Source organism: Gossypium hirsutum, chromosome A05 (genome assembly GCF_007990345.1).
Source record: "Gossypium hirsutum isolate 1008001.06 chromosome A05, Gossypium_hirsutum_v2.1, whole genome shotgun sequence".
In the NCBI taxonomy this organism is placed as follows: Eukaryota; Viridiplantae; Streptophyta; class Magnoliopsida; order Malvales; family Malvaceae; genus Gossypium; species Gossypium hirsutum.
This window is the reverse complement of record NC_053428.1, coordinates 40792142-40811003: the sequence shown is the minus strand read 5'-3', so window position 1 is coordinate 40811003 and position 18862 is coordinate 40792142. Positions and strand designations below refer to the sequence as shown.

The 18862-nt window shown below is 32.2% G+C and overlaps 1 protein-coding gene across 1 annotated transcript; it reads left to right on the top strand.

Annotated features, from left to right (window-relative positions):
• The first annotated feature begins 843 nt into the window (after positions 1-843).
• Positions 844-15617, top strand: LOC107961040 (uncharacterized). The gene is made up of 4 exons (XM_041111963.1): positions 844-918; positions 3749-3946; positions 4013-4237; positions 15516-15617. Exons 1-4 carry the CDS (start codon positions 844-846, stop codon positions 15615-15617), a joined length of 600 nt encoding a protein of 199 aa, XP_040967897.1.
• Positions 15618-18862: the final 3245 nt, after the last annotated feature.

The following is an 18862-nucleotide window of genomic DNA, read 5'->3' as shown; positions in this document are numbered from 1 at the left end:
TCAGGGACCATAACCATGTGACCCCTGTTTGCAGAATGTTCCCATCTTTATGTATTTTTTTTCAAATTAATCCCTATTTGTTCTCGATATTAACTTGAAATTGATTGAATTGCATGTTATACATGATTAAATATGACTATTTGATATTGAATTGAATTTTGGAACTATTATTTGGTAAGTAACTGTTTTGCATTTGTCTGTAACATTCTATTACTCGAGTTTGGGGACCAGACCAGGTAAGAGTGTTACAATCGAACCTAAAGTTATTTAAATTCTAGTCAAAGGATCGATACCCATGATCTGGTATTGATACTTGGATAGTTTTTTTTCTTAATTGGGCTTTCGAATAACAGTTTCAACCCACTTTAGACTTGTTTTTATTTTTAATGATTTTATAGATGCTTGAAATGTTGTTTGATTGTTATGAAGTCATATTTGAATATGAAAAGTCAAAATATAGAGTGACTGTCATCATTTCGACAACTAATGTGATTCTCTTTGCCCAATTGGTTCGACAACTAATGTGATTCTCTTTGCCCAATTGGGTCTTCAGGCTAGGTAAAAGGGTGTTACATTTAGTCATATCAGAGCCTAGGCTTAGCTAACCCTAAGTTCTAATTAAATATGAATAGATAAAGAATCTAGTGTACATGCCAGTTAGGAATTTGAACTGCGATTTTCTAATTGCATTGAGACTAATGTTGTTTCCATCTTACTTGTGAATAGATTGAAAATGTCTTCTGATTCTCATCATGGAGTAGATGAGGAGGTCGAGAGTTATGTACCTTTACCTTAGATTGTTGGAGAAGGTATGAGAGCAACCCTAAAGTGCCTAATGCGGAGATGTCGATAGGTGTTGCTATACCTGATCTAGAAACACTTTTTTGTGCTATGGCCAATGCGTTCAACAAGGTTGAGGTAACTGCAATAAGGAAGCTAAGGATATTGATAGCTTACAGATTGATGATTTCATAGGCTCTCTACAATATAGGTTGGGTTGGGCTAGCATAAGTTTAAAAATTTTAATTCCAAAATCAGCCTAAATTGGGTAAAGTTAACCGAGTTGCGTGAATTGTTTGGCCCATGAATACCTCTATGCACAAATGGATAAAACGTTATATATCAATAATATCGTTGATCATTTTTGTAACTTCTTTTAATTGGGTGACTAAAACAAATTTACTAATAATTAGGACAAAAATGATGTATTTAAAGAATAATAACTTTAAACAGCTCAGGTTGATGTTGATCAACAAATTTAACGGAAGGATAACTTAAATGAGGAATTTCAAATTGTTGAACGATAACTTACTCTTATTTTAAGTTTTACTAAATGTAGAAATTTAACAAACACATAGAGCGGTGTTTTGTTTGACTAACACCGCTACATTCGAGGCTTAAATTATTGAAAGCATTTCAAAAGCCAAATTTACTTGCATGTAATGTGGACCACATATATAAGCGTTTTGGTTGGCTAGGTTCCTCTTTTAGCTTATATTGCTCCACCACGTGATGATGCACTACTTCAGCAATAGCCGGCAAAAAAACTAAAAAAACAGAAGCTTGGAAGACAGTCCATAGTTTTACGATTTGTGTAGTGACCAGTGACGTAATTGAGTTTATTGTTTTCGCATTGTAATTTATCTAATCACATATCACTTATTAGACTAATAATTTTTTTAGAAATTAAATATAATTACAAATATATCCATAGTTACAAATATACGTATTCAAATAATTATAATTAAAATTAACATTACAAATATGATGAAATTAATAATTAAAATATGTTTTGATTTATATAAAATAAATTTAAACAAAGTCCATATAACATAAAACCCAAAGCAGCATTGTAATTGAAGCAATTACATAACACGTACAGTATTATCAAATTTTATAAAACACTGCTAAATTAATATCCATGATAATTAAGACACACAATTAGATGGGTAATCCATGTGTGACAGTGTATCACATTAACATTTTAATTACTATGCTTTAATTTAGAGCCATGAATTCCATCCACCAAATCAAATCAACATTTGAGGCCAAGAGCTATGTTTGTTTAATTTATATGTAATTTTCTTGACTTTAAATTCCATCGGCTAAAGCTTATAATCCACAGAAAAGATGCAAAATCAACATTAAACTATTAACCAACTTTTGGCATCCCACCAAGTTAAATTTTCCATTAAAGAAATTAGTGGAGGTCTGACTTCCAATTGTAGATTAGTAGTTCTCAAAATCCTGTTATCGGATTGGATTATCCGGTAAAACGGATTGGAAATTAAAATTTTAGTACATAAATATTACTAAATTAAAATAGATAAAAGAAATCAAATTTTAGTTTTTTTTTAAAAAAATTTTATTCAAGTTTTTTAAGAGGCTATAAATATAATTATAATTGCAATTATAAATCAATGCACCCAAATAACTATAACTAAAATCAATATTATAATGCACAATCAAAATGATAACTAGATATAAACTAAAATAAATTTAGAAAAAACTATTATTTAAGCTAAAATAATTTTAAAAAAATTCATGGTAGTACTAAGACCAAAGATTTCAAAAATCATAATATTTATTTAATACTAAAAGTATGCATTCATTATTTAATTTTTTTTCTAAAATGAGTTTAACCTAATTATAATAAAGTCATCACCTATTCAGACTTCGATCTGATTTTTGAATCATCCATGAAAACCATGGCAGCTTATGTAAGAATCGGAAGTAAAAGCAAAAAGGTGCTGTGAATGTACACTGATTAGGATGCCAAAGTTTTTAGGGGTAGTTCCTCAAAAATTGATTAAAAATTGATAAAGTGGGATGCTGATATGTTCCAAATTTGACATGAGACAATATGTTTGAACATGCCCTTCCTCTTCTCTTTTATATATATATATATAATACAACTGTTTATATCTATTTTATAGTTTGAGATTAATTCTGTTAAAATCAAGATAGTATTTAAATAAAATTCTTTCAATGATATTCACTTCAAATCTTAAAAAATTTTGATTTCTACTTTTTCTAATCTCTTAAAAGGTGAACTGGTTATAGAATGATTATTTTAAGCGGAAACTCGTATTGTTTGTTTTGAATTGAAAATTTTACAATTAAAATATTTTGTTTATGAGACACAATCTTCATACTTTCAAGTCATTACCAGTGAAATTAAAAAGTTGTTAAGTGTTTCTAAATCCTTATTGTTATTTGGATTATTATATAATGTATATATTTTTAAACTCTCACAACCGAAATTAAGAAATTGTCTTTTCTTATTTAAATAATAAAATGGTACTTAAATTATACTCATTCTTTCACTAATTTTTTTCTCACAAGTGGCATCTAAACTACATTTTATTAAACTCCTTTTACTCACCAATGTTGAAAGAATACGAAGAGGACTAGGGTCTAACACTAACACTGCTTGTGGCACTTGTGGCCACAATTATGAGAATATCCTTCATGTACTTCAAGATTGCACAACAGCAGGGGAGGTATGGATGCAAATAGTCCCTACAGGTAAGTAATCTATTTTTTTTTTGCAGGATCTCTTCATGAGTGGATGGAGCTTAACTTACGAAATCAACAAGCAGTGAAGCTAGTAAGTGGAGTCATTTGGCCTTGTCTATTCGGGATTGTCATTTGGCGACTGTGGAAAGGCCGAAACCTATGTATATTTCAAGGTCTTTCTTAGAGTACTGGTGAGGTTATCAAAACCTCCTTATGTTGGGCGAAACAGTATGTTTTAGTATCCAGATCAAAAGGCACTAAACCCTCATGGTCGGATTTGATTCTTGACTCTTTGGATGGTTGGGTTTATTTGTACACTGATGGATCGGTCAAATATGAAGATATGTTTGCTGCAGCTGGAGGGCTTCTGCGGGATCAGAAGGGAACTGGGATAATTAGATATACGAGGTATTTGGGAATGTGTGAAGTTATTGATTCAGAACTATGGGGTATTCTAGATGGGTTGTAAATTGCCCTTAATCGTGGCTTTCAGAAAGTTCTTATCCGAACAGACAATCTTGAAGCAGTTAACCTCATTCATGAAGGAGTTCGGAAAGGCTCTAATTCTGCCTTAATTATGAGAATCCTTTTGCTATTAAAGCTGCTAAGTCACTGGAATCTTCAACATATCCCAAGAGAAGAGAATGGAACTACAGATAAGATAGTTAAGCTCAGGAGAGATAGGGAACCAGGATTGCGGTTATTAGACCAGGATAATGTATTGAGTTTTCTAAATGTTTGATTTCTGAATTGTAATTTTTTTTCTACCAAAAAAAACTACATTTTATTACACAAATTATCCCAAACGTCAAAAAAAAATCTTAGTCAATTACTTTATGACACAACAATTTTTAACTAAAAAAAATCCAACAAAAAGTTAAAATATTATTTCCTTCAAAAAGTTATATATATATATATATTCATATCTTTTATTGTTTACCCAAGAATTTTGGTGACAAAAAAATTAAGAACTCATCCAAACCTAGTTTTTAGCGACAAAAACTAGATTTCGTTGAGCTTTTTTTCTTTTTTTAAACTTCAATTTCAATTCCTTCCTCACCTCGATTCAAAACCCATGAGTTTTTTTTATAAGATATTGAATTTTTGTCAACGGAGTTCTTGAGTGAATAACAAAAAAAGATGAATATGTTTATATGTTTTTTTTTAAAAAAAGCTTAAGCAATTAATATTTAACTTTTGGGTGATTTTTAGTTAAAAATTGTCACGTGCCACAAGATGATTGGCTAAAAGTTTTTTTAGCGGTTGTGGTAATTTGGGTAACGGAATATAGTTTAAATGTCATTTTGGGTAACAAAGTATAGTTTAGGTACCACTTGTGACCAAAAAAAATAGTTTAAGTATCAATTTGGGAAAATAGGTATACTTAAGGTACCATTTTGTGACTTAAGCTTATTTTTTAAAATATCAAACAAATATACATTCTCATTTCTATAATTAAAAAACTATGGCACGGATTGATTGAGTCTTATCACGGTTGGCATTGGCATAATTGCCAGTGCAGGAAGATGTTGGTTTGAGCATGCTGAAGCGTGTTCATCCTCCTTGTTGAAAAATATAAAATGATTAAGATGTGCTTGAGGAAGTGCCCGCTTTCTTAACCACTACGACATACAAGCAACTTTCCCTATTTAGGTGATTGAAAATTATTGAATCAGATATTTGGGCTAAACTAATATTTTGGTTTATATTTAGCCTATTAATGAAGATCATCTCACTTGGAGAATCATTTTTTATTAGATCGAGTCTATCTAATTTCTTGGATCAAGGAAGTTGGATCAAATTGGAAAGTTGAAGACTTAGCTACCAATAGTCCTTATTTACCTTGTTTGTTACTATTATATTGTATTCAACTAGTTTCATTGTTGTTTAATAGGAATTGTGAAAGATCTTCATCATGTTAGCAAATATCAAAAAAACCTATATAATTGAGAGGCTTGTATAGGTTTATGTACTAAATTTTTTGAAGAGCACTTTATCTATTCAAGTAAGGAACATTATTTTTTTAGATTACATTTGATTGCAAAACATTTGTGTCGTGGTTTTACAAGCTATGTTCTTATGGGGAATTTAATTGTGAGAGTTCTAATCTTCAAATGTACAAGAGTGAGGAAATTATCACTAAGGTATGATGAATTTAGGTTCATTGGTTGTAAGTGTTTGAAGATAGTGGTTACTTCTCATTGAGCTAGGCTCCATTGACATAAAGAAATCGAATTGAGCAAACAAACCTTTGTTTTCCCCTGTTTACTTTGTGTTTTCATAGTGCTTAGAGAAGTGCCCACTTCCGTAGCCACTTCTGCTATTACTTAGCTTATTGGTTAGCACTTTTTTCAAGTCACCAGGTAAGAAACCTATGTCTACAAAAGAGAATTTGTGCGTATATGTTGAGGGAGTGCCCACTTCCCGAACCACATATAGAAGTATGATTGGCAGTCTTCTTATCTCACGACTAATTATTTTGTTATGTACTTTAGTGTTGGAATGTATGCAAGATACCAGTCCAATCCAAGGGAACCTTATATCAAAGCAATCAAACGAATCATTAGGTACATTCATGGTGCATCTAATCTTAGCATTTGGTTTACTAAAGATAGTGTAATGTTCTTAACAGGGTACAATGATGCTAACTGAGCTATGAATATAGATGATCGTGAAAGCACATCTGGTGGATGTTTTTACTTGGGAAGCAACCCAGTGTCTTGGTACATCAAAAATCAAGGTTTGATCTCACTCTCTACAATATAAGCAAAGTACATTATTGTTAGCAGATGCAATGCTCAATTATTATGGATGAGATAAATGTTAAAGGACTTTGGGTTTGATTTTCCTATTTTCATGACTTATTATGACAACATTAATGCCATAAACATTTCAAAAAAATCTTGTGCAACATTCAAGAACCAAGCACATTGATATCAGACACCATTTTATTTGAGAATGAGTTTGTTGAGTTGAGGTATGTGACCACTTAAGGTCTGTTAGCTAATTTGTTCACCAAAGCATTGGAGTCTAATATGTTTGAGAGTTTGAGAACCTTTGTTAGGATATGTTGAGCTTGAAAGCATTGGCAATTATGGAAGGCATCCATACGATGATTCTTGACATCGTTTTGGTATATTTTGTGATAATTTTGTTATTATTTATTTGTGAAAATTTTAAAGGCTATTAAAATATTATTTTAGCTCCAATTTTTTTGGGGGAAAATACTTTAGAGATTTTCTCTCTCCCATATCTGGAGGGAATGTCTATTAATTAGGAAGTGACAACTTTTTGCCTCCTATAAATACTCAAGCATATCAATCTAGGATGTGTACTATTGATTTTTACCTTCCTTAAACTCCTTGAAATTTGTACCAATCTCCCAGTTGATAAGTTCTTGATTCTTTACCCAACCTTAACTTTTGCCACAAGAAACATGTTTTGCTCATTACCTATGGCTCGTACTAAGATCACCTCTACTGAAGAATATGAAAAGCTCTAACAATCTCAATAATGATCAACTAATGAGGGGATTACCTATGGCTCGTACTAAGACCACCTCTTGTAACACCCCTAACACGTATCTGTCATCGGAACAAGGTTACGGAGCATTACCAGAATTTACAAATCAGATAAATAGATAAATTCATGCCTTATAGCATTCATTTCATATCAGTTATAATGTCCCTTATATGAGCCTTCGAGGCCCAAAATATACATTAGAATCAGATCGGGACTAAACTTGGTGCTCAGAAATTTTTTTAGAAAATATTAAAATTTTGCCTAGGTGCAGGGGACACACGCCCGTGTGGTCAGCCACACGGCCAAAAGACACGCCCGTGCCTTAGGCCGTGTGGGTATTCAATGTGAGGCACACGACTGTGTCCCAGCTCGTGACCATACTCGTGTAACTCTCTAACTTAGGTCACACGGCCAAGCCAAACGCCCGTGTGCTAGGCCGTATGTTGTGAAATTAAGGTGCAGAGGTCACATAGTCAAATCACATGCCCGTGTGGCAGGCCGTGTGATCAATTCTAAGCATTATGTTTCTCAATTTTTAAGATGCAGGGGACATAAGGCTAGATCCCACGCCCATGTACTAGGCCGTGTGTCTCACAGGCTGAGACACACGCCCGTATCTCTGCCCGTGTGGATGAAAATAGGCTATTTTCCAAGCCGCATTTCTTACCCAATTTGTCTTCCACCTAAATCAACATTTTTACATATACATATACTTTCCACATCATGAATTCATATAACATATACAAATCATATCCATGTATTTCAAGTACATTTTCATAATAATTCGTCTCAAGTTCAGATTATTTCATATCAGGATTTTGCCCATTAAATCAATTGAAGTATTGATGGAAATACAGGAAGTACACTCGAGGTGTACAAATCTATAATTATAGATGAACATATTCATCAAACAAATTCCATGTTCATATATCATCATCTCATACTTCCATATATCATGTATCATCATTTTCATGTATTTCAAGCAGATACATATAATAATTCATTTCATGCTCATATTTTCTCATGTCAGGATTTTGCCCGTTGGATTTATTTGAAATATTGATAGATACACATGTAGTACACTCGAGGTGTAAAATTATAATCTGTAAATTCATATTTAGGAGTGCTCATTAGAGCATATAATCAAAAAACACTCTTTCGAGCCATTTAATGGGAAGCTCAAGTGAGCCATGTAACAGGAAGCTTATTCGGGCTATAACAGGAAGCTCATAAGAGCCTAAATCAGGAAGCTCATGCGAGCCAATAACAGGTAGCTCCGAAGAGCCATTAATGGGAAGCTCTGGATAGCCATATATCAGGAAGTTCAAGCGAGCCATATCGGGAAGCTCACAAAGAGCCTTTAATCGAAAAGCTCACGAAGAACTATATAATAGGACGCTCATAAAAACCTATTGTATGTCCACAACACATACAAGATTAATACCGATCAGGATGCTCACAGGAATCATGTAAAGCGAAGCTCGATAGGGCTTATAACGAGATACTCGTAAGAGCTATGGTGTGTCCGCATCATATGCAGAACCACAACTAATTCAGAAACCCAGTATCCATCAAATTTCATTTATTCAAACAGGACTTTAAATTTTTCGGGTATTTTCGGATATGTGATCAATTTCATACATGTCAATTATACAATACACATACACAACATTCAATTCAAACATATAATTATACAATTTAGTTAAACGAACTTACCTTGACAAATGTTCGAGTATGTAAAATCTACTAATCCAACACTTTCGCTTTTCCTCGTTCTAACTCTGAATTTGGTTTATCTAGATCTTTACGAGTAAATTTAACATTAGTTTAATACAATTTATGCTCAATTCAGTCCAATTCACATCTTATGCAAATTTACCATTTTGCCTATTTACTTTTAATTAATGACAATTTCGTCCCTAGGCTTGGAAAATAAAATTCATGCAATTTAATCCTTATTTCAAGCCTAGCAAAATTTTATATATAACATTTACAGCCCATTTATTTAATAAAATTTTAAATTTTTCCATGGATTTCACATCTTTTCAATTTAGTCCTTAAATCTTTAATTTCATAAAAATTCACTTTACAAAAGTTTTTTTATCTATCAACAACCTTTCATTTTCTACCATAAAACTTCATAATTCATGTATGTTCTTCCATGGAAAAACCCTAGTACCTTGATAACTTTGAAAATTAATCCCCAAAATAGCTAGATTAAGCTATTACGGTCTCTGAAATATAAAAATCATTAAAAACGAGGCAAGAATTCTTACCTAATCAAGCAAAATAAGTTGGCTTCAGCTTAAGCTTCAATGGCTAGGGTTTCCATACTTTTAATTTGGGAAATATGATATAAATGATTATATTTTCATTATTTTATCATTTATCATCTTTTATTATTTTACTTTCCAATTTAGTCCTTTTCTTTATTTTATTTTCCATGGACGAATATCATTCTTAATCACTAAAAATTTTTAATGGTCTATTTACCATATAAGGACTTCCAATTTAAAGTTCTATAACTATTTAATCCCTTTATCTATTAGAACTCAACTTTTGCACTTTATGCAATTTGTTCCTTTATCAAATTAAACATGTAATCGGTAAAATTTCTTTACAAAATTTTCATATGAAATTATTATCGTACTGTAGACCATAAAAAATATTAAAAAATTTTCTTTTCAGACTCGAATTTGTGGTCCCGAAACCACTATACCGATTTTATCGAAAACAGACTATTTTACCTCTGCTGAAGAATATGAAAAGCTCCAACAATCTTAATAATGATCAACTAATGAGTGGCACATGAAACCCTCAACTTCAAACTATGGATGGCGGCAAATGGGAAGTGCCCACTGCCTTGAGCAAATCCCAACTTGATGTAACTTAGACTGTGACGGTGCCGATTATACCTAATACCCTTCAAAACCATCTAGTCCAACCTCACCAAAAAATGTAGATGAAGGGACTACAACTACCTTAGAAACATAGATAAACAATCTTTCACAAGCAATCTTAGAAGCAACAATAAAAATAGATGTCTTGCTCAACAATCCATCAGTCTCAGAACATACTAATGTTCCTGATTAAAGGATTGATTCTCCAATGCAAGCAATTATTACTCAAGGAAAATGGGTTTCTATCATTGATAGTACTCTATCCAATATGGTTGTCTCTATTGTCGAACCGTTTTCCCCAGAAAACCTTCTGGAGACTAATGAGTTTACAAAAAAATTTAAAAACTTGTGGCTAAAAAAGAAAAGATTAAAGAAGCCATTAAGAAAATGTTGGATATGTTTGCCCTAAGTGTAGTATTTTCATCTATATACACTTTTACTTTTTGAAAAAATTGGTTTAATAATATACATTAATTACATTAATACCTTTTGTATATTATCTTCAATGTTTTTGCATGCAAATCAAAATGGAAGCAAATTTTGGCTAACTGGTTATCTAATGTTTAACTAATACTAAACGGTATTACGTGGTTAGATCGTAATACAGAAAGACAACTTGTATTATTAGATGAACCTAAGCATGTCTTTAACCTAATCAGAAATAAGCAAATCAATTGAAAGACTAATATGACGTCTATTAAGTTTAGTTAGGGAGATGCTTTGTCTTGAGTATCGAAGTAGATGACTCCCAAAAGATAGAGACTAGATATGACTGACTGGATTGGCAGTACATTAGGTAGGACCCAAGTAGAATAAGTCCTAGATCTGTTTATTGATTTATTCACTTGTGATGTTCATAGTGTGGCATATCTTAATCTTGAGTAGATGATGGACTATATATGTGTGACTCATATACTTTAATGTAAGTAAAAGCCTAAGTTCAAATAAATAAGGAACTGAAAGTTGGTGTATTGGGTATACTCTGCAATATGTCGCATCATTCACAGTAGTGGACTTCAAAGCTCAAATAATGGGTTAATGATATCCTCTCATCGTGTAATATCCTATTTTTCAGTGGTGTCTAAAATAGTGGTTTTGGAACCGCAATTCCAACCAGTGGGTCAGTAAATATTATCTATTTAATAGTTACAATGTTATTAGATTATTGTAGTAAATTTTGGTTTAATAATTTTAATGTTTGGATAGTCAATTAAGGAAAAATGACTAAATTGTAAAAGTTGCAAAAGTTAATCATTATTAGTTTATATGTGTTTAATGGTTATAAAATCATGTTTGGAAGGTTTTATGTTGAAATTAGACCTATTTACATTATAGTGGGCGGTCATGGTAGGTTAATAGAAGAATTTTAATTAAAACTAAAGGGTAAAATGGTAATTAAATAATTAAATAAAAAAACTAAACAAGTAAAAGTTATCATCTTCTTCACTTTTACCTTTTAAAATAGACTTCACCATTAAAGCATTAGGGGATAATCGACCAATATAGGTTTCTTTGCATGGTAAGAATTTTTAATCCGTTTTTAGTATTATTATGTTTTTGAGATCATTATAACTTAATCTAGCTAACCCGGGGACTAATTTATAAAACTTATAAAGGTTTTGATTTTTACCGTTAATGATTTTTTTATGTTTTTGAAGTTAAATGATATGTTTATAAGCTTGGTTGATAAATAGGACTATTTTCTAAAGTAAATTTGATTAGTTTTAAGTTTAAGGACTAATATGTTAAAATAATAAATTTAGGGTGAAATTCTTTTGAAAATTCATTAATTGTAAGCGGTAAAAGAGTTAAGAAGAATTCGGCTAACATAAATTGGCCTTAATTGTGATAAATGTTTAAGTTTTGATTTTATGGACTAAATTAAATAAAAGGTAAAAGTTTAGGGTATTAATTTAAAATTTTGTCAAATACATGAATTTAGATATTTTAAGGTGTTTGAATTGGTTAATTGAGTTAAACTATTATATGTATCAAGAAACGGATCAATCGATCAATAACCGTAAAAAAAAGGAAAAGTCATCGAATAGTCCTCTGTGTGATGTGTTGTTGTTTCATTTAGGTAAATCCGTATTAGATTTATTTTGGTTATTGATTATTTAAATTTGAATTACATACGTGTATATATATTTGACATGATGTATTGAGGTAAGTAATGAAAATGGAAATGAAGGATTGATTTATAAAGTATGACAAATGTATATGTATGAACTGAAATGTATAATCATATGAAATGTATATGATCAAGTTGAACATAGTATAATGTTATAAATATGGAAATATTATGATATACGAGTTAAAGCCCATGTGACCTTAGTGAATGACTAGGATACAAATGACATGTCATTAGGGTTTATGAGACACTATGTGCCGGTGATTACAGTTATTAGGTACTTTGTGCTAGTGTTACAGTTATCAGGCACTTTGTGCCAGTGTTATAATTATCAGGTACTATGTACTGGTGGTGGATACCATACCAATGGCTAGAATCTAGCATTTGCTACAGATTTTTGATAGCTTGTGTAAGCAATATCGACTAATGGTTAATGTCATGATAGTCAGCTTGTGTGAGCATTATTTCTCGTGTATCCAAAGTTAATTTACTATAGTTCTCTGGGAAAAAAGGTTAATAAATTGAAAGGAAATGGATTCTTATGATATAAAATGTAAATCATGGGTTGAATGTGAATGATATATACATTATGGTATCTCCAAGCTGATAATGTTTTTGTTCATAACTAACCATTTGGTATGGTATGGAAAAATGAAACATGGCAAGGAATATTAACTTGTATGTTAGTTTCAATTACTATGCTTTAAATAATAGGTATGTGATGTTTAAGTATACGAACTTACTAAGCTTTAAGTAAGCTTACCTCGTTTCATTTTCTTCCTTGTAGATTGTCAGATACGAGCTACCGATTGGATTATTTTTGGTAATCAAACTATTTGTCAATTCTTTTGGTAGCTATTTACTTATTTTGGACCAGTTATAAGTGGCATGCAAATAAGATTATTATGATGGATGTATATAAGTATTTTTGTCATATTTTGTGCCATTCTGATTAAAATTAAGTGAATTGATGCAAGATATAATGGTTGTTTGATAGCTTTTGACTTAGGTTGGTATAAGTATATTTGGTGCTTATCATGTTAAGTTGTTTATGAATTTTTGCTTATGTATTTGGGTAATTGGTGAACTTTGTTTGATAAGTGTGGGTATGGAAAATGATGTTGATTTAATGATTGTAGACACATGAAATGTTAGATACGTTTATGCTTGAATGGTTAATGTCTATGCCTGAATTATAGTGCCAATAATGGTATATTGGCTAGTCACTTAGGTTGGATGTTTCTTATGTGTTATTTGATATATTTTAATAGGTTCATGGTGCATTTGAATAAGTTAAATAGTTTGTATTGCATGTATTGTGGCATAAGTGATCATAGGTGTGATTGCTTGGTTTAGCAGGCATGTTTAAATGCACACGGTCTGTGACACAGCCTGCCACATAGCCATTTGCCATACATGGGTGCAAGGCTCGGCCATGTGGTCTATTAAATTTAGGTGCATGTTGATCCACATGGCCACAGTTTGTTACACGGCCATGTGACCTAAGATTTCACAGCATCAATTTATTACAAAGTTTGGGAACACGACTGTGTGATAGTACTACACGGCCTCAACCTTGTCATACGGCCTAGTCACACAATCATGTGACCCATGTTTTCACTTTTTACCTATCTTTTCACATAAGTTTCAAATTAGTCCTAATTTGTTTCGATTTGGTTTAAGAGCTTCGTAAGCTCGATTATATCCTAGTTTCAATTGTATAACATATATTACTTGTGTTAACAATGTTTTATTGTGGTTGATTATTTATGACAAATTATTGAATGATATTGATGTGAAACAGTTGTAACACCTTATAGCTTAGGTCAGGTGACTAAACCGAGTATAGGGTGTTACTCATCGGCATTACATGATAAATGAAAAGTAAATGTGGCCACGAGTCATTTGTCTTTGTAATAAATGACTTAATTACTATTTGATAAAAATTGGCTTTTCATGAAGAAAGATGTAATGTTTACTATAAGATAAAATAGGATCATATTGGAGGAACAGATTTATCCCAAAGAGATTAATGATATCCTCCTATTAGGGTAACATATTTATAACAAGGTCATTGGATGAGCACTGATTATAACGATATGTAATTAGGGAGAGCTCAGTCACAATACTATTGTGGAACGACTTCATGACTAAAGGCCCCTTTTGATGGGCAGTGCGTTTACCTGCAGTTAGTGCAGAAACAATGGTGGAGGTGAGTTAGATATTGTAGTTATACTGTAACGTAAGACAAAAAGAAAGCTAAATGCACTGCACTGGAGGTAAACGTCCATCCAAAGAGGTCCTAAATAAATTTATAATTACTAGGTGAAAAGTTGGAACTTAAATTTAAATTATTTAAGCCTAAATTACATATATTCAATCGATCCTTCCGCTAGCTCATTGAAACCAAAAATGAATTGAACGTAAAATCAAATAAACAAAAACGAATGGAAATGATGAAGTTAAAGAATGGGTTGCATTCACAAATAAATTTATTTTCTCACTGAGTATGGAAATGACTTGAGAATTAATTTAAGGTTTTCAAATTATTATTTAATTTTAATTAAATAATTGAAGTTCAAAAATGAAATTAAATTAATTAGTCATTATGAATCTATTGAATATGAAAATTAAATATACTTCTTTATAAATTGTTTCATGGTTAAGTCATCATGACTTTAACAAAATTAGAATTGGGTTGATAAAATTATTTAACTAGGACATTAATTTAGTTAACTTAAACAAATAAATAAATAAATAATATTTATTTTGGTAATAGAAAACAAATATTGGGTTGGATTAAAATATAAAGTGTTGGGCCAAAAGTCTAAGAATCACATATAATTTGACCCAATACATGGGAGGCCAAATCTGCCCACATTACACGTGAGAGGTGGCAACCCTAGAGAAATTTAACAGGGTGTGTTGTTTCCCTTCTTCTAGTTAGACTTGGAGAATGTTTTTCTATTAATAAATATTATTTTTGTTATACTTATTACTAGGATTCATCTATCTCTCCTTATAATAGATGGAATTAGTAAAGTTATTGACGTAAGTTTTACACATGAGTTTCATATATTGTTATTCTGCCAAAAACTAGTAGAAACTTATTTTCTTTAAATAAATTCTATTTTCTAGGAATAATAATTTCTATCGATTTCTATTAAGAGAATCATTTTCCTACTGAAAGTAATACATCGCTTTCGGTTTTGTGTTTGGTTTTTGTTCTTCGAGCCCACACTCGACACAATTTGGGGTACGAGGACAGCAAAGAAGATCGTTTGGTTGAAAGTTGGGAACACTATAGATCCTTCTAGCACAAAACACAAGTACTTTTCAAGAAAATGTTTATTATTATAAATATCACAAACGGGCTTGATTTTCAAAATTTTAAACTTCTGCTGTAACTGAAACTCATTTTCTTAATTGAAATTTTCCAACAGAAAGAACATGTCTTTACCAGCGAAGAAGATGCCAAGAAAGGTGCCTCTAATGTTGATGTTGAGATCATTGGTGAAATGCCCACTTCTTCAGACCATGCATAGGCTCACAGGATAAGGGCATGCTCAGTTATGGCAAGTGAGATTGCCAATCTTGCTGTCTCCAAGAAGATTGACAATGGAAAGGCCCATGTGATTACAAAGCCAAGCAAGTAGAGAAAGATTCTTGAAGATAATCCACATGACTCGTCTAATAAGTCCTAAACCATTACAGATTCTAGCTCTAAGAAAGACATTCCTTTTAAAACCATGATGAAGGCAAGGATGAAGCGTCTTAAACTACCTCCTAAAGGAACAAGGAGATGAAAGATGTTTGGGTTCTAAAGCTTTTATCTAAAGTCACTGTAACAGGTAGAAAACAGAATGAGATAATGATGGAACTAAAGAACAAAGTATTCCTTGATCCTACCTGTTCCAAAAAGTATGTCTAAAAAAGAACTTCATTAAAAAGTAAAATATTGAGGAGAATACTTTTGCTAAACATGGGATAGATGTTTTTCTAGATAATTGTGGTTCGGTAAGGACTATGAGCTTTGTAAAACCCTATGTTTGAAATATTGTTTTGGAATTATTATGCTAACTTGATCGAGAGTATTTCTAATAAAAGTAGCAAGTTGTACCATAAGTTCTTTGAGCGTGGCGAAAGGTATAATTTGTCCCTACTAAGATCAGAAAGGTTATGAATTGTTTTTTCCAAAACATAGTGGACCTTTGAGGAGAGTATTGATCAAACTATAACTACTATTACAAATAATGATCATCTATCCTAGCCTGAGATAGGTAAGCTTCATGCAGTTTTCTCTTTCAACTGTATATGCTACACCCTCTATCATAACCACTAAGAACTGGCTTCCAGATAGCCAAAGAGACTCTATTAGTAAACGAGTGGTAATTTTGTTGAAAAAGGCTGTTGAAATGATCGAGTTTGACTTTGGTTAATTAATGTTTGATGAAATTGTAAAGAATGCTGAGAAAGTTCACCCAAGATACATTTTGACATTCCCTTCTCTCATTTTCCAAGTCTTGCATAATTAGAATCTTCAAATTGTTAAAGCTATAGAACAATACTAGGAACCAGTGCTAGAACTAAAGTTTTCCCATAAATGGTTGGAAGGAAAACATGTTATCAACAAATAAGAGAAGGAAGTTACTGGTTTTAATACTGATAATTCAGAGAAAAAATGAGCACATCAAACTCAGGGATTGCCCATTACTTCAGGCCCCAAGGCTATTCCCACAGGCATTCAAGAATGAATGATTGGTCAACTCACCTCTTAAAGTGATTCAAATGAGAGGCATGTTTCCAAATTACGATAGCCTTAAGGAGTGGCCCCAAGGCTATTCCCACAAGCATTCAAGAACGAATGATTAATCTACTCACCTTCTATAATGAGTAGAATAAGAGGCATGTTTCCAGATTACGAGCAGACTCAAGGAAAGCCCACTAGCTCAGGTCCAAAGGCTACTCCCACAAGTATTCAAGAACGAATGATTGATCAACTCACCTCCTATAATGAGTCGAATGAGAGGCATGTTGCCAAATTACGAGCAGACTCAATGAGTGCTCACTAGCTCAAGCCCCAAGTCTATTCCCACAAGCATTCAAGAACGAATGATTGATCAACTCACCTCTTACATTGAGTCGAATGAGAGGCATATTGCCAAATTATGAGCAGAGACCAAGGTTGTGAAGAAGGTTATAAATAAGAAAACAACCCTCTATATTAATTATTTGTCTCTCCCTAATGAAGAGTAGTTTGGCAATTGTGTTTATTAAAAAAGGAGAGTAATGAATAGTCAGTGTTGTTGAGGGGGAACAATGTTGATATGATGATTTTTTGTTAATGATATTTTGAACTTATTTTGGGATTTATTTTGGAGGACTATAAATCCTTAACTACTATTTTTTTTTGGTGAATAGATGTTAATACTATTTTTGCATGAATTTTCTTTTTTTATTAACTTGTTTGGTTATAATTATAATGCAAAATTGAGCATGCGGTGTTTATGCCAATACGTGCTTATGCCAATGCAATATTTTTCAGCAAGTCATAATGCAAATTTGATAAAAACTGAGAATGTGTGCTTATGCCAATGCAATATTTTTCAGAAAATCATAATTCAAATTTTGTTTCAGAAAACATCCTACCCAACTCCGCTACACACCAGTAGAGTTCCCCATAACTCGTCCATCCAATCACATCAACAAAATAATTGTGGTCGATGCCACCAGAGATTGTAGTTAAAACTATCAGATCTAGTATATGTGGACAAGCCACTATATTGTAGCCAAGCTTCCAGAACAACATATGTGTGTGGTTGAGACACCATAAATGCAGACGCTGCCAAATAGAAATGTGGATAAACCACCAAACAATGCAGATCATTAAACTGCTAGAACTTCCTCCATACCATAATATCCCAACCTATTCAATGTGACATGGGATGCATAAACTGAAATGGAATGATAAGCATGTTGAACATGCATTCAAATTCTTAACAGAAACTAGTAAGCATATGATTTCATGCTTTGCAGATAGATAAATCAGAATTATAAATCACCTTAACCAAAAAAGCCACAATGTCACATACACACTCATATAGCCGATTCAGAAATACAAATTAACATAATCACACATCATACACACATATACAGACATAGCGAATTAGGACATACCATCAAAACTATCAGTATCAGATCATGCAAATATATTTCACATACCTTAAACACATCATACATAGAAGCATATTAAGAGATACCTTGTTTTCAAGCCTTAATTAAGTAGTATGGGCCCTACAAAAAGTTTAATTACGAATTTTAGATTCAAACGGGTCTAGGTGAAATTTTCTAGAAAATGGGCCCGCACTGCCTCACACACGCCCGTGTGGCCCACACGACCCAATTGACCCAGACTGTGTGACTCACACGGTCTGGCACACTGCCGTGTGTTGTCAACAGGCCCAATTTCAACTTTTAGCTGTTCACTGATTTCTTGAGTTTTCATCACAGACCTAATCATTTTCGATGTCAATTCACCAACAAGTATTCCAAAACCTAAAATGTCAATTAAAACCACCCTTTTAGCCACAATTCACAAAGTTAAAGTCACTAAATCAACCACAACCACCAATAATTAAGCATTAGCAAATCAGAAAATCAGCCTTACGGAACTCACTTACTTACCCAAAACCACAGCGACAATACCAAATAATCTTCCTAAATCTCTAGAAGGACGTCATACATCTCATCAATTCTCCTAAAAATACACGAAACAATTAAACACTCAAAA